Source organism: Salvelinus fontinalis, chromosome 33, assembly GCF_029448725.1.
Source record: "Salvelinus fontinalis isolate EN_2023a chromosome 33, ASM2944872v1, whole genome shotgun sequence".
NCBI lineage: Eukaryota > Metazoa > Chordata > Actinopteri > Salmoniformes > Salmonidae > Salvelinus > Salvelinus fontinalis.
Window position 1 is genome coordinate 25,338,202 of NC_074697.1, and position 15,805 is coordinate 25,354,006.

At 41.9% G+C, this 15,805-nt stretch overlaps 1 protein-coding gene across 9 annotated transcripts in view; it reads right to left on the minus strand.

Moving 5' to 3' along the window:
* Window positions 1-300: 300 nt before the first annotated feature.
* The window catches only part of LOC129831877 (kin of IRRE-like protein 3), a 228,562-nt gene continuing 213,057 nt past the window's right edge, over window positions 301-15,805 (minus strand). For 2 of the 9 annotated variants that reach the window (XM_055895413.1, XM_055895415.1), the window contains exons 11-16: window positions 14,652-14,850; window positions 10,756-10,863; window positions 10,366-10,449; window positions 8,359-8,474; window positions 7,541-7,627; window positions 301-4,731 (exon numbers count right to left, since the gene is read on the minus strand). In XM_055895413.1, coding sequence (XP_055751388.1) covers window positions 4,255-4,731; window positions 7,541-7,627; window positions 8,359-8,474; window positions 10,366-10,449; window positions 10,756-10,863; window positions 14,652-14,850 — 1,071 coding nt within the window. In that variant the 3' untranslated portion in view covers window positions 301-4,254. The remainder of the gene's footprint in view (window positions 4,732-7,540; window positions 7,628-8,358; window positions 8,475-10,365; window positions 10,450-10,755; window positions 10,864-14,651; window positions 14,851-15,805) is intronic. The other 7 variants (XM_055895414.1, XM_055895417.1, XM_055895419.1 and 4 more) reach the window with 5 other exon arrangements.

Consider the following 15,805-nt stretch of genomic DNA (forward strand, 5'->3'; position numbering starts at 1 on the left):
CTTTGTAAACTTTAACATTGATTTATCCTGCAGTAGATGTCTTTCAATTGGTAACATAAATTGTTGACTTCTTCTAATGCTTCTTAAGTAGAAGGTCATCTAAAAGTAACTGAATGTAATCAGATTACGTTACTGAGTTTGGGCAATCCAAAAGTTATGTTACTGATTACAATTTTGGACAGGTAACTAGTAACTGTAAAAGATTACGTTTAGAAAGTAACCTACCTAATCCTGGCACTCACACATCTGACTCATAGATAAACACTCACGCTTCTCTCAATGACAAACAAACAAGCACTCTTGAAGGCGAGTTCAGACAATTATTATTATTTTTTCCCCCAAATATACAGAGCAAAAGCATCATAGATTCACAGACCAGTACGGGTAAAATACATTTTTTTGTCTTTTTGTAAAATTGGTTTTAAATACAGAGGGCCACTGCATGAAAATAGTGGTTTACCCAGTACAACATTCACTTTCTCTTTCAATTACAGTATATACATTGATGATTCACTATTTATATTGACTTTTAAAACTTCCATGTCAATATCTTTTTGTAGCAGACTATCAAGATATTGATTGGTAGAAAAGAAAATGGAGGATGTTGTAGCATATACTAGTGTCTGTAAACCACCATTTTCAGGCAGAGCTACATTATGACAGTGTCAGTGTTTGGCATGATATATTTCTTCATACATTTTTTTCTACTATTTAACTCAGACCAAGCAAAATGTTCTGCGGGGCACAAGTCACTGATGCAATATAGCCACAGGGCACATAAATCATTACACAGATAACTATCCACCAATCTGAGACTACAGTAGCTCCCCCATCTCCCCCCTACCCCAGAAACAGCCTTGTGGGATGGGGAAAATGTGGACCAAACAGTGGTCTTCATCACCACTGAAAAATAGAGGATTTACCTCCCTGGCTCGATGACCCTGGAAATGGATGTTGTGTTTTATCAGGGAAGGGCAGCAACGCTGTGTTATCATTGTGGGCATATTTATTCATCTGTTTGGCCAAGGCATATTTCTAAAACATGGCAAACAGCACCAGCTGGTGCCAAACAAACACCCCTCCTCAGGTCAAACATGCAGACTGGTGTATGTGTACCCACATGGGCTTTGATTCCCACAGCGGTATATGTGATGAGCATGGCACAGGTGATACTGTATACAGACTCCCACGGTAGCAAGTTGACGGTGGGGGTTGGTAGAATACCATTTAATTTATTAATCCATCCAGTTTGCTGGTCACAAAAATACAGATGTTAGAAAACCTCACAAACGTTGTGTGTCTGGAGTTGTGACACTACGGCTCCAGTTAGTTGGTACTATTCTAACCCCTCAGTAAGACAGGGCTGAATCTGGGAAGGGAAGCAAGTTTTCTCTAGGGACATTCTAGCTCCCATCTCACCCCATGAACAGTTCGCGTGCCACACCCAAGGGCCAAACAGCTTTGACTGTGTGACTGTGTGAGAGAGACTGCCACAAAGAGATAAAAAACTGCTCACACAAACAACTTGTTTGCAAAGACAAGCTTGGTGGGAGATGAATGCTGAGAGAAAAAGGAACGGAAAATTGATTGTCTGTCTGTACAATATTGATGGTATAGGGATTTGTTTTGCCCTACTATACTGAAAACTGACTGAGAAAATAAGTAACTGGAAAATTATATACAGAGAGCATTGGAGATTTATATATAGTGTTCTAAGAGCCAAGCTGAATTATCAGCATTGACACAGACCTTTTTGTGTTTCAGCCGTACAATGGGCACCAATCCATTTGTAAAATTAGAGTCAAACCACCACCACTCATGTAGAAAAGCCCATTGAAATGCCTTGAATATAATCACATGTAAAATGCCTACAGCAACAACTTTCTCATTTGTTGAAGGTACAGTCTAACTCTTACAAAGGATTGTCCATTTTCAGCAAGTCAACACAAGTGAAGGACAAGTTAGTACATTTATCTATTCCGTTGGCCAAGTATTCCTGCAGAAGAAGATTCATGCAAAATAATGAGATACGAGAGGACTGTTTTAGATTTGAAAAACAGGAAATGACATCATCATTACAGCTCGGTGTCTACTGTATTGCCGTAAAACTGGAGCATGTTGTTTTCCTGGCATTAGGCTAAATGTTACCCTTCTCTGATGCTATATCTAATAATAATCAAACTGATGTTAGAAAGCAGGGCCTGTCTGTCCAGACCTAGAAGCCACCCACAGGCAAACATATTTTACAGGCTTTTGAAGGCTAACTGATGATGTAACCTATGATACTGTATCATTGCGAGGTTGAATTGCAGACAAGTAATATACTGTAACTAACTGACACTCCAGGAACTGCCCTTGAGAATTACTGTAATTCTGCCCCACCCTACTAAAGACCTCTACAATGGAGGGCTCATAAGTATTGTACTGTATGGTATTGCAGGCCTGACTGTATGGTGTGTGGTGATATGTAGTGTGGTGGCAAAATGATGTACTGTATATTTTAGTCATTATCACCAACACAACCACATTGATTATCTCATCCAATATAGTGTGCTGTACTGGATTAACATTATCGTGGTTGGTCTTGTCTGGTGTTAAAGTACTTGTCCTGTACGTGACATGCCCTGTGTTTCATGTGACCATGTCACCCTCCACAGCAGGCTAGCTAGCAGAGAGGAGGCATTGTGGATCTACCAAGTACTTTTGTATTTATCAGTGATGTTGTTTGTTTTTGTCTTTCCCTCATCTCTCGACTAAAGTGACAAGAATGGTGATGGTGAAAAAAGTGAAATTCCATATCTGGCATGAACAATACGCTCACTTAAAACAGTCAGCATATATACAGTAGTCTCACAACAGCCAAATGAACAAAATACAGGAAATAAAAATAAAAATGTACATAATATATTCCTATCCATTTCCATCAATGAGCACCTAGATCACAGTAGGTATACAGTCTGGATTGACTGAGTTCCAGTGTTAACATAGTATTGGGAAAGTCACATGATGATGAGAAGCTCTGTTACAGTACACAGTGTTTACATTTGGTTCCGCAGGCAGCATCCTATCCTGTGGACATGGTTGATGATCTAAAGCATATGGTATGAGAGACTTCACATTACATGGGTAGGGCACACATTATAGCCAGGCAGCTATGCTCTCCTCCATTTGAGCTGGCATGGTGCCAACAGGTTGACTGGGTAACCAATCCCCTTCTTTAAATTAGAACATATCCCGTTCAGCTTCTGAATGCAAAAGTTTATCTCCTGAAATATCTCTGGGCATTTCAAATAGTCCCACTCAAGGCAAGACAAAAACAAAGGGAAAAACTCTATACCGAGACCTCAAAACAAGTGAACTCAAACAGCCAAATAAAAATAAAGAATGCTGAATAAAAGATGCATAATGTACACTGATATTATTCCTTTATCTCAGAGTGGCAAACTGTGAAACAACGACCCAGGCTTTCCGGTTGAGATCACGGGCCTCCTTATCTGCAGAGTTCTGAGAGCTGGGAGCCCGGGGAAAAGACTGGCGTCGGTTAATTGTTTGGCAAGTCTCGGCAAATTTGGAGAGTTTTACTCCACCCACACACGGGATGAAGTTGAATCAGCCAAGCTTAACATACAGTGTGTGTGAGCGGATGCTGGGGGGAGAGAGGGGATAAGAGAAAAGAAAAGCTTTGACCATTAATACACATTCACAGTTGTGCTTAGAACAACAAGAGAGCAGCAGAATATTGGCTTACACGTACCAAGTGATGGGTTACTTTTGCCACCCATAAGAGAGTGGTCTCGCTTTGTTTGAAAGAGAACTTGCTGTAGACCAAGACTCCTAGCCCCCAGCCCCAGTGATTGGTTATTTTGCTGTCTTATATGGGATTCTATTTCCACTGAAATCAGTGCAGCAACCACCTCCACACTTGAGTTGTGTCCATGTTGGCAAAATACCTCTCTATTTGCGCAGCTACTGTATGTTTATGGGTTAGTGGAAAACTGGGCAACAGGAGGTGGTTTCTGACGAGCTTAGGATGAGATGTGGGGGGGATGCAAGACTTCTTGATCCACTGGTTGGAACACAGAGAAGTCTGAACAAGTCCAATGTGAGTTAAAGCCACCTATGTCAAGGCTTCCCACGAACACATCATGTGCTTTGAAACGTAGGTCCCTTCTCTGTCTCAGGAAGCTGTGTTTGCCATAGTCCCAACCCATGGCTAGATGCCCCAGGACAGGCAGGCCTTCTCTGACTTTCAGGTCAGACGTGGGTCTGCATGCGCTTCTGGAGTGGCCGTGTGAGGTCTGAGTTCTGGGAGGAGGACTGGGAGTAGTGGGATGAGGAGGAGGCGGAGGCGGAGGCCTTGCTGTCCTTGTCGAACTGCACGTAGCCGTCCTGCTTGCTGTAGCTGCTGACGCTGCTGTCGCACTGCGTGTCGATGAAGGAACTGGAGTCGCTGAGTGATCCTCTCTGGAACTCCCTCTCACACAGCTCGATGGAGCTGCTGCCCATGCCCAGCACGAAGCGCTGGCTGTAGTCATACAGGCGGTTTGGCCCGGCACCTAGGGTGGAGTAGATGTTGGTGAAGGACATGCCCGTGGGTACCCGCTGCTTGCCCCCGGTGGTGGCAGCGGTGGGATTCCGCATCTCTGTAGTCTGGTTACCTTTAAGGGTGATGGTGGGGGTGGAGTGGTGCTCCTTGAAGGTGTTGACACTGTAGTATCCGTTGGTGGGGTCCTTAAAGAGGAAATGTGGGAGAGGAGAGAAGATGAGGGGAGAGTATTTAAATAGTTTTATCATTGTCAAGTTTGAAAAATGACCCGACTGTGTATGCCTTGTTGGCAATGTACAATAGATGACAAAAACTACTTTTCTTAGTGAGGAAAATGTCTGAAAAGCAGAACATCTCTAGAGGGAAGCATAGAAAATTAAGTCATCCCATCATTTATGTGTATTTATTCTTCTCAAAGCTTAACCAGTGTCAAGGTCAAACTGGTTTTAATTACCATTCAAATTGGCAAATAAATAAGGATTCTTTTTTAGCTAAAGCTTAAAATTATGATTTAGTCTTCTTCTGCATAAACCCCTACAATCATGTTACTTGCTAATTAACAAGCCTTGATGATTCATAGTTTGGCATCCAACTAGTCCTCCCAAAGTTCACTAATTCCCCAGTTTTAATTGGGCCCAAAATGGTTTGTGAAAACAAAGTTCTGAATTTGATATGTGCAAAATAAATGACTTGTGTGGCGCCATGGCTGCCGTGCCGAGGTTGCTGTTGTCACAGCTCCTGGCTCTTGCCTCTGTGATTGCTGTTGCTAAGAATCAGGTGTGACAAGGCTGTGAGAATGAACGTGAATGTCAAGACCAATGAGCACAATGCCGCCAGTTCTGCAGTGCCGAGGTTGCTGTTGTCACACAGCTCCTGGCTCCTGCCTTGACGATGCTGTTGCTAAGAAGCAGCCGGGACAAGGCTGTGAGAATGAACGTAAATGTCAAGCCCAACGAGAACAATACTGGATCCCAGAGGAGCCATTCTAATCATGGGCAAATGACACAACTATGACAACCTTAAAAAATCCTCGTCATTGTCAGCCTTTGTGTTCCCTTATCTGGTGTCTGGTCCCTGGTGATCTCCTTCCATACACACACTCATCAGTGTGGATCAAAAGAGCCAAGGCCAATGGAAACAGGTATACAGACAGAACACCAGATGAATACTCTCGGGTACTAGGGAAACAATCATATGTACAATGGCATAAATAAACCAGACCACAATTTTGTTTTCAGCTCCTGATTGGCTTTGGCGTTCTGTGTGCTGAGTTTGAATTGGCCATCGTTCATAGTGAGTTGCTTGTTCCATAGTCTAATGATATTTGACTTGTTTGAAGGAGGTTTTTATTTCAATATTTATTTCTGTATAAGTATAATGCCATATCTCCCACACTGTAGATGTGCATAAATAGTGAGGTAATGGTGCTGTTAGCGCAGTGCTTGTCTATTTGAGGAATTTGCATATCTGATAACCAAGGGGCCTCTTGTTAAAAGATCCCATACTGACTCTTTGCCTGTCTGTTTTAACTATAGCTTCCTCAGCTGCCTTATAGTCCACTCCAAGTGAGAGTGTTTATGTTGAAATAACAAGAATTGGTGTCATATGTGAGAAGGATCTGGAACAAAAGCAGTGCGGGGAATCCCTTTCTATTCATAGGCTTACTGCTCTCCTCATTATCAACATAGAAAGGTACAGGATATCCACCTTTATATTATACAGTGGGATCATTGTTTAATATTGTCACGACTTCTGCCGAAGTCGTTGCCTCTCCTTGTTCGGGCGGTGTTCGGCGGTCGACGTCACCGGTCTTCTAGCCATCATTGATCCATTTTTCATTTTTCCATTGGTTTTGTCTTGTCTTCTCACACACCTGTTTCCAATCCCATCCATTACATGTTGTGTATTTAACCCTCTGTTTCCCCTCATGTCTTTGTCAGAGATTGTTTCTTGTTAGTGTTGTTTTTTATGTGTATAGGTGCGCGACGGGTCTTCGTACCCATATTTGTTTATGTTCGTTTCTTATTAGTGTTAAGGAGCATGTACTTGGACATTCATTAAAAGACTCCCTTTTACACTCCGTTTGACTCTCCTGCGCCTGACTTCCCTGCCATACACACGACTCTGACAAATATTCGTAACTTGTGCAGTAAGTCCAGAGAGGTATAGTGCGCAGGATATTGAGATTGTTATAGTGCTATTAACTTACAGTAATATACCTTTTGTCAGAGTGTTGGCAATTTAAAAGCATCTCCCTTCTGAGGCACAGACTCACCAAGTCCTCCAAACGGTATCTAAAGCAGCAGTAATGGGGCTTCTCTGGCGTAACAAGTATAGTTGATTGAGCATACTGAAATTCTAGCACACTAACCTTCCTCTTAATTTGTGTCACATTAAGAGCTCTTTCATTACAGTGAAAATATGAGGAAGGCAATCGTCACAATGAATGATACATTATTGGGTTTGGTTGAATATAATGCCTCTGGAAATTTGTTTCCACTTTTTAAGTGATTTGAATGCAGAAATGGTGAACTCTCATTACAAAAGTGTAACACTGATTCTGCTTTGCCGAAGTGTGACTAATGAATATTACAATGCATCATACGATTCTCTATCTGGTGAAGTTTACAAACGTAATTTTGCCATACACATACAGTACGTACTTTTAATATGGTTTGCTTTCTAAGTCATTGGTAGCTGGTAGTGTGAGTGTATTCTGCATTCTACAGCATGGCTCCTTCACTTTGAACCTCCAGAGCTAGACACATCCTGATTCCATATACTGTACACCACCTTTGATGACCACCTAATTAATCAAATTAAACCTTAATTGGATACATTTGACTCCTGGTCTTATCCTCTCCAAAGCCAAGGTGGACGGAAAAAAGGTCCTGAGTTGAAGATCAATCTGATCCCACTTTCCTGCACCATCCCCTCTTTCTCCTTCTCTATCTCCTTCTGTCCTCCCTCCATCCTCCATGCTCCTGGACCTACCTTGATATGCTGATACTCTTTCTCATCCTCTTGCAGCACCTCTAGTTGCTTCAGCACTGACTCCTGCTGGAACTCCCCACGTTCTACCTGCACATAGGCAAGGCACAGAATTATGAAAAGAAGTGTTGAGCTCTCAGCTTCTTTGGTGTCTTTGACGTTATCAAAAGAGTCAGAATACAGGAATTTCCCTTCTGAAAAATTCTGTAATAATATTCAGACACATTTCGACTTCAGTCGGGGCAAGTAACTATAAATAATGTATCTATGAATCTCATTAGAGAAATGCCGATATGTAAGGTATCACATGCAGACACACGTGAAGTGTTACAGAGCACAATATTATCAAAGGTCCCTTCCTGAAACCATAGCCCTGCCCCTTTGCCATTTCAAAGGTCCCTTGCTGAAACCATAGCCCTGCCCCTTTGCAATTTCAAAGTTCTTATGGAATTCCCAAAAATGAGGCAGGGTTTTTTAATAGGCATAGAGAGGGTACAAATAAAACTGCCTGCGACCCCATAAAAGTTTCAACATCTCAATAGCTACGCCTTACAGCGGCGTTTTCCCTCAGGGAGAAAGAATGTGGGCCTGTCCTCTAATAATAGGCCAACACAGTGCCTTGATCACCGTGTATACATCTACACACCTCAGTCCTGTTCCATTATTCAGCAGGTTGCTTTTGTGCCCTAGAACAGTGCTATTAATGCTATCCTAGAGTTAATTAAGATTCATTATCGGTGAGTATGAAGAGGGCTGGAGGGATTATAGTTTTCTGTTGTTTTCACGTTGGGTACAGGTGGAAATGGTGGCAGGACACTCACACTCACCATCAGTTGCTTCATGACGGTGTGCTCCTCATTTTCCCGGGCCACGTTGTGGTCTTTGTGGACAATCTCTACTCGGATGTCATTCTTGGCCGACACCACCCCTTTTAGATCTGATGGAAACAACAGTAAATTACAGCTCAAGATCCTAAGAGACACAATATTCACAAAGACATTGCACTTCCCCAAAAAATATTCAATACATTGGACTTCAAATTCCCTTGACATGGCTTTGAGAGTAGAGTCACTTTCTCCATCAATACAGAGCAAGAGATGCAATTTATTGTGTTTTGTTGTCAAGATAAGATCATTTTCTGCGTACAGTACATAACAGTTGAAGTAGGAAGTTTACATACACTTAGGTTGGTGTCATTAGAACTCTTTTTTTCAACCACTCCACAAATTTCTTTTGAACAAACTATAGTTTTGGCAATTCTACTTTGGACATCTACTTTGTGCATGACACAAGTAACTTTTCCAACAGTTGTTAGAGGCAGATTATTTATGTCTGTATCACAATTCCAGTGGGTCAGAAGTTAACATACACTAAGTTGACTGTTCCTTTAAACAGCTTAGAAAATTCTAGAAAATGATGTCTTGGCTTTAGAAGCTTCTGATAGGCTAATTGACATAATTTGAGTCAATTGGAAGTGTACCTGTGGATGTATTTCAAGGCCTACCTTCAAACTCAGTGCCTCTTTGCTTGACATCATGGGAAAATCAAAAGAAATCAGCCAAGACCTTAGAAAAAAATGTCTGGTTCATCCTTGGGAGCATTTTCCAAATGCCTGAAGGTACCACGTTCATCTCTACAAACAATAGTACGCAAGTGTAAACACCATGGGACCACGCAGTCGTCATACCGCTCAGGAAGGAGACGCGTTCTGTCTCCTAGAGATGAATGTACTTTGGTGCAAAAAATGCAAATCAATCCCAGAACAACAGCAAAGGACCTTGTGAAGATGCTGGAGGAAACAGGTACAAAATTATCTATATCCACAGTAAAACGAGTCCTATATCGCCATAACCTGAAAGACTGCTCAGCAAGGAAGAAGCCACTGCTCCAAAACAGCCATAAAAAAGCCAGACTACGGTTTGCAACTGCACATGGGGACAAAGATTGTACTTTTTGGAGAAATGTCTTCTGGTCTGATGAAACAAAAATAGAACTGTTTGGCCATAATGACCATCGTTATGTTTGGAGGAAAAAGGGGAAGCTTGCAAGCTGAAGAGCTACATCCCAACCGTGAAGCATGGGGGTGGCAGCATCATGTTGTGGGGGTGCTTTGCTGCAGGAGGGAATGGTGCACTTCACAAATAGATGGCATCATGAGGTAGGAAAATTATGTGGATATATTGAAGCAACATCTCAAGACATCAGACAGGAAGTTAAAGCTTGGTCGCAAATGGGTCTTCCAAATGGACAATTACCCAAAGCATATTTGCCAAGTTGTGGCAAAAGGACAACAAAGTCAAGGTATTGGAGTGGCCATCACAAAGCCCTGACCTCCATCCTACAGAAAATCCAACTGAAAGGGCGTGTTAAAGCAAGGATCCTACAAACCTGACTCAGTTACATCAGCTCTGTCAGGAGGAATGGGCCAAAATTCACCCAACTTATTGTGGGAAGCTTGTGCAAGGCTACCTGAAACATTTGACCCAAGTTAATCAATTTAAAGACAATAACCTGAATTAGTATTTGGTATCATGTAAATTTCTGACCCACTGGGAATGTGATGAAAGAAATAAACGCTGAAATAAATCATTCTCTCTACTATTATTCTGACATTTCACATTCTTAAAATAAAGTGGTGATCCTAACTGACCTAAGACAGGGAATTTTTACTAGGATTAAATGTCAGGAATTGTGAAAAACTGAGTTGAAATGTATTTGGCTAAGGTGTATGTAAACTTCCGACTTCAAATGTCAGCACATCTGAAACTGGCCTGACGGTGGCTCAGTTTGGACAATGCAGTTCATACTGTCGTATAACAAAGTCTTACTTTCTGTCTTAATTTTGCTTGCAAGCTCTCTCTGGTGAGCACAGATGGAGACGGGTAGTGAGGGCATAACCAGGTGCGCTTCCTCTGTGGTATACAACAACAACATGCTGAACGCTAGTAAAAGGTCCCACACAGGGACTCGCACGCAGCAGCACATTTTTAGCAAAGCGCAATGGCTGACTGTTTCTAACCTGAGGCACTGTTAGGGATGGAGTTTTGATTTGAATATGATAAAGGATGGAAGTAACTGTAGCCAGCAATTAATAGTGTGGTAAGTTATACTGCTCAATTAAGAGACATGAGCCCTCACACCCTGTCTATCTCTTGCTGAGGACCATGCCTCGTTTAGCTTTGGCATGCATTGGGTGACACAGGTACAGTGATACGTACTTCTCTGAGAGCGGGTACAACAGAAAGCTCCGATGGTTCCCATGAGGACGATGAAAGCCACTAAGGCCCCGACTGCCACCCCTATGATGACCGCCAACGGGAGAGACTCTGTGGATGACAAAACATTCCCTTCTACAATAACACATTGCAAATACAATCAGTACACTACACACATATAAAGTATACATAAATACAAACATGTAAAATGAGGACCAAAGTACAAACAATTCCAATGTAAAATAATAGAGGCATTACTTAGTTTTACAAATACACACATCTCCATAACATATTAATCATAAATATTTCCCCAAATGTTTTGGTGGCCAACATAAGAAATATCTCTATATATATATATATATATACAGTGGGGCACCAATTGTGCAAGTTCTCCCACTTAAAAAGATGAGAGAGGCCTGTAATTTTCATCATAGGTACACTTCAACTATGACAGACAAAATGAGAAAAAAAATCCAGAAAATCACATTGTAGGATTTTTAATGAATTTATTTGCAAATTATGGTGGAAAATAAGTATTTGGTCACCTACAAACAAGCAAGATTTCTGGCTCTCACAGACCTGTAACTTCTTCTTTAAGAGGCTCCTCTGTCCTCCACTCGTAACCTGTATTAATGGCACCCGTTTGAACTTGTTATCAGTATAAAAGACACCTGTCCACAACCTCAAACAGTCACACTCCAAACTCCACTATGGCCAAGACCAAAGAGCTGTCAAAGGACACCAGAAACAAAATTGTAGACCTGCACCAGGCTGGGAAGACTGAATCTGCAATAGGTAAGCAGCTTGGTTTGAAGAAATCAACTGTGGGAGCAATTATTAGGAAATGAAAGACATACAAGACCACTGATAATCTCCCTCGATCTGGGGCTCCACGCAAGATCTCACCCCGTGGGGTCAAAGTGATCACAACGGTGAGCAAAAATCCCAGAACCAAACGGGGGGACCTAGTGAATGACCTGCAGAGAGCTGGGACCAAAGTAACAAAGCCTACCATCACTACGCCGCCAGGGACTCAAATCCTGCAGTGCCAGACGTGTCCCCCTGCTTAAGCCAGTACATGTCCAGGCCCGTCTGAAGTTTGCTAGAGAGCATGTGGATGATCCAGAAGAAGATTGGGAGAATGTCATATGGTCAGATGAAACCAAAATATAACTTTTTGGTAAAAACTCAACTCGTCGTGTTTGGAGGACAAAGAATGCTGAGTTGCATCCAAAGAACACCATACCTACTGTGAAGCATGGGGGTGGAAACATCATGCTTTGGGGCTGTTTTTCTGCAAAGGGACCAGGACGACTGATCCGTGTAAAGGAAAGAATGAATGGGGCCATGTATCGTGAGATTTGAGTGAAAACCAGCTTCCATCAGCAAGGGCATTGAAGATGAAATGTGGCTGGGTCTTTCAGCATGACAATGATCCCAAACACACCGCCCGGGCAACGAAGGAGTGGCTTCGTAAGAAGCATTTCAAGGTCCTGGAGTGGCCTAGCCAGTCTCCAGATCTCAACCCCATAGAAAATCTTTGGAGGGAGTTGAAAGTCTGTGTTGCCCAGCAACAGCCCCAAAACATCACTGCTCTAGAGGAGATCTACATGCAGGAATGGGCCAAAATACCAGCAACAGTGTGTGAAAACCTTGTGAAAACTTACAGAAAACGTTTGACCTCTGTCATTACCAAGAAAGGGTATATAACAAAGTATTGAGATAAACTTTTGTTATTGACCAAATACTTATTTTCCACCATAATTTGCAAATAAATTCATTTTCTTTCTCATTTTGTCTGTCATAGTTGAAGTGTACCTATGATGAAAATTACAGGCCTCTCTCATCTTTTTAAGTGGGAGAACTTGCACAATTGGTGGCTGACTAAATACTTTTTTGCCCCACTGTATATGTATAAATACATTTTAACATACACTACATGACCAAAAGTATGTGGACACCCGCTCATCAAACATCTCATTCCAAAATCATGGAGATTAATATGGAGTTGGTCCCCCTTTTGCTACTATAACAGCCTCCACTCTTCTTGGAAGGCTTTTCATTAGATGTTGGAACATTTCTGCTGGGATTTGCTTCCATTCAGCCACAAGGGCATTAGTGAGGTCAGGCACTGATCTTAGGTCTGGCTCGCATGCGGCATTCCAATTCATCCCAAAGATGTTCGATGGAGTTTAGGTCAGGGCTCTGTGCAGGCCAGTCAAGTTCTTCCACACCGATCTCAACAAACCATTTCTTTATGGACCTCGCTTTGTGCACGGGGGCTTTATCATGCTGAAACAGGAAAGGGCCATCTCTAAACTGTTGCCACAAAGTTGGAAGCACATGCTGTAGTGTTAAGATTTCCTTTCACTGGAAGTACGGGGTCTAGCCCGGACCATGAAAAACAGCTCCAGACCATTATTCCAAACCTAGATTTGTCCGTCGGACTGCCAGATGGTGAGGCGGGATTCACTCCAGAGAACACGTTTCCACTGCTCCAGAGTCCAATGGCAGTGTGCTTTACACCACTCCAGCCGACGCTTGGCATTGTGCATGGCAATCTTAGGCTTGTGTGTGGCTGCTCATCCATGGAAACCCAGTTAATTAAGCCAAATCCACAATTTTGAAAGGATGTCCACAAACTTTTGTATATATGGTGTATTTCTTATTACAGTGCTGATTCCTTCCATTCAAATTCAATATATCCTCATTTACAGAAGTGGCTGAGTGTTTTTTTTATTGAGTTGTTAAATAGCAACAGGGCTGTGCGTTGAATCAGCCTAATCCTTTAAGGGATACTTTGAGATTTTGGCAATGAAGCCCTTTATCTTGTTCCCCAGAGTCAGATTAACTTGTGGATATCATCTTTGTCTCTGCATGCAGTTTGAAGGAAGTAGCGCAATTACTTAATTGGCGTTAACGCAATGACTGGAAATCTATGGGAACAGCTAGCATGCTCCTGTAGACGTGCAGTCATTTCGCTGATGCTACAGTAGTTAGCATTGGCTTGCTTCATACTTCCTTCATACTGGACAGAGACATTACAATGGTATGTACCAGTTCATCTGACTCTGGGTAAGTACAGTAGATGAAGGGCTTCTATTGCAAACATCTTGAAGTATCCCTTTAAAGTATCTATGAGTGGCCTGATTCCAACCCACCTCCATGAATTACCTCCCTGCACTTTAAACAAATGCAACAGAACAGAGTGGCTTTTCCCCAGCATTAACGTCTATTTAATGACTTCATTAATCAATGTCCCTGTCAAATAAGCCAGCAATACATGATCATTTATGGAGAGTGAATACAAACAAATCTTCACCATTGAAAAGACAGAGCAACACGTCCAACTATGAAACCCAGCCAGACAATTAAAGGCTTTTACTAACCGCACTTGAGTTGTACTTTATCTCAACTAGCTAATTAATTAGCTACAGATTAATCACAGTGTCATTGAATATACAAAATTAATGTAGTAACTACAAATGCATTGGCTAGTTATTTCATATCTGTCTGATTTCAACAGTCTGGGTCATCCTATTGTCCTATAGCGAAATAATGTGAAGTGCTGATAAACCAGACACAACAAAAATGTCCCACACAAACGAGATGGGTGTTGTCAATGCCTAAAACTGAACAGTGCATGCGGGTTTCATTGTGATTTGTGAAAATGATAATGGTTGGTTGAACAGTTGTAAACCCATCAAATCCATTGACGTTCATACTCTCATGTTCGTTTACACACACACACACACACACACACACACACACACACACACACACACACACACACACACACTCCACACACCATATCACTACTCTATTTGTCTCTACACTCCACTAGAACCACGGCCACCACAGTAACGTAGAGGTGGAACCTGTCAAACCTTGGCTCCCACCTTGTTCCTTGAGGCGGATGATCTCCGTGTCAGACCCAAAGCTGTTCCAGGCTGTGCAGTTGTAGATGGTCTGGAAGTCTGCAGGGACGATGTTACTCATGGTCAGAGTAGAGATGACCCCTTCCTCGCTGCTGACCGTCTCCACTGTGTAGCGGCCAGATGTCCCTGACTCCAGCACTGTCTCCTTCCATGACCAGGCCTGTAAGTGAATCACAAATTAAACATGAGGGGGGGAGGACTTCCCTGTACTGTTCTAATTGACAACAATTGATTGCAGACAAAGAGGATAAATTGCAAGCACTATTCTGGTTGTTAAATCATATTTATAAGCATGAAGGCAAAATTACTTTCACATTTATCCTTGATTAATATACCTCTTTAGACCCTCCCATCAAATCAACATCATATTAATTATGCAGCAAATTGATGGCCATCATCAATACACAAAACACTAATTAGTATATTGCAATTATGCAAAAACATACACACTCACATGTAAACTCACATGTGTACACACTCGCGCATGCGCACACACACACACACACGTGCACACACACACACATGCACACACACACAGTTAACGGAACAAGAGAGGGCTCTGAGAGTAAGCTGTTTATCTAAGGGCCATAAATCTTAATGGGATCTGTGCTAACAGAGCATCAGCATGCAATAAATGAGAAATTAAGGGTCTAAGCTTGCCATGCTTCATGCCTTCTTATTCATACAACAATAAACGGTTAGAATACTGGTATATTCATTAAACTGATATCTTTCTCAAATCAAATTCAAATCAAATTTTATTGGTCACATACGCATGATTAGCAGATGTTATTGCTGGTGTAGTGAAATGCTTGTGCTTATAGCTACACCCGCAATAACATCACGTGTATGTGACCAATACATTTTATTTGAATTTGATTGGTTTTGAATTGAGAAAGATATCAGTTTAATGAATATAATAGTATTCTAACCATTTATTTTTGTATGAACACAACTTCTCAGTTGTATTGCATGTGTTCTTAGATCGTTTAATCAAATGCTAATAACGCAAGAGGCACGTTGTCAGGGCACCATGGCTGTAATGCAACCCATACACCATGCAATGCTGTGGCCAGTAGAGATAAGTAGAATAGTTACATTTTGAAGGAAGTGGT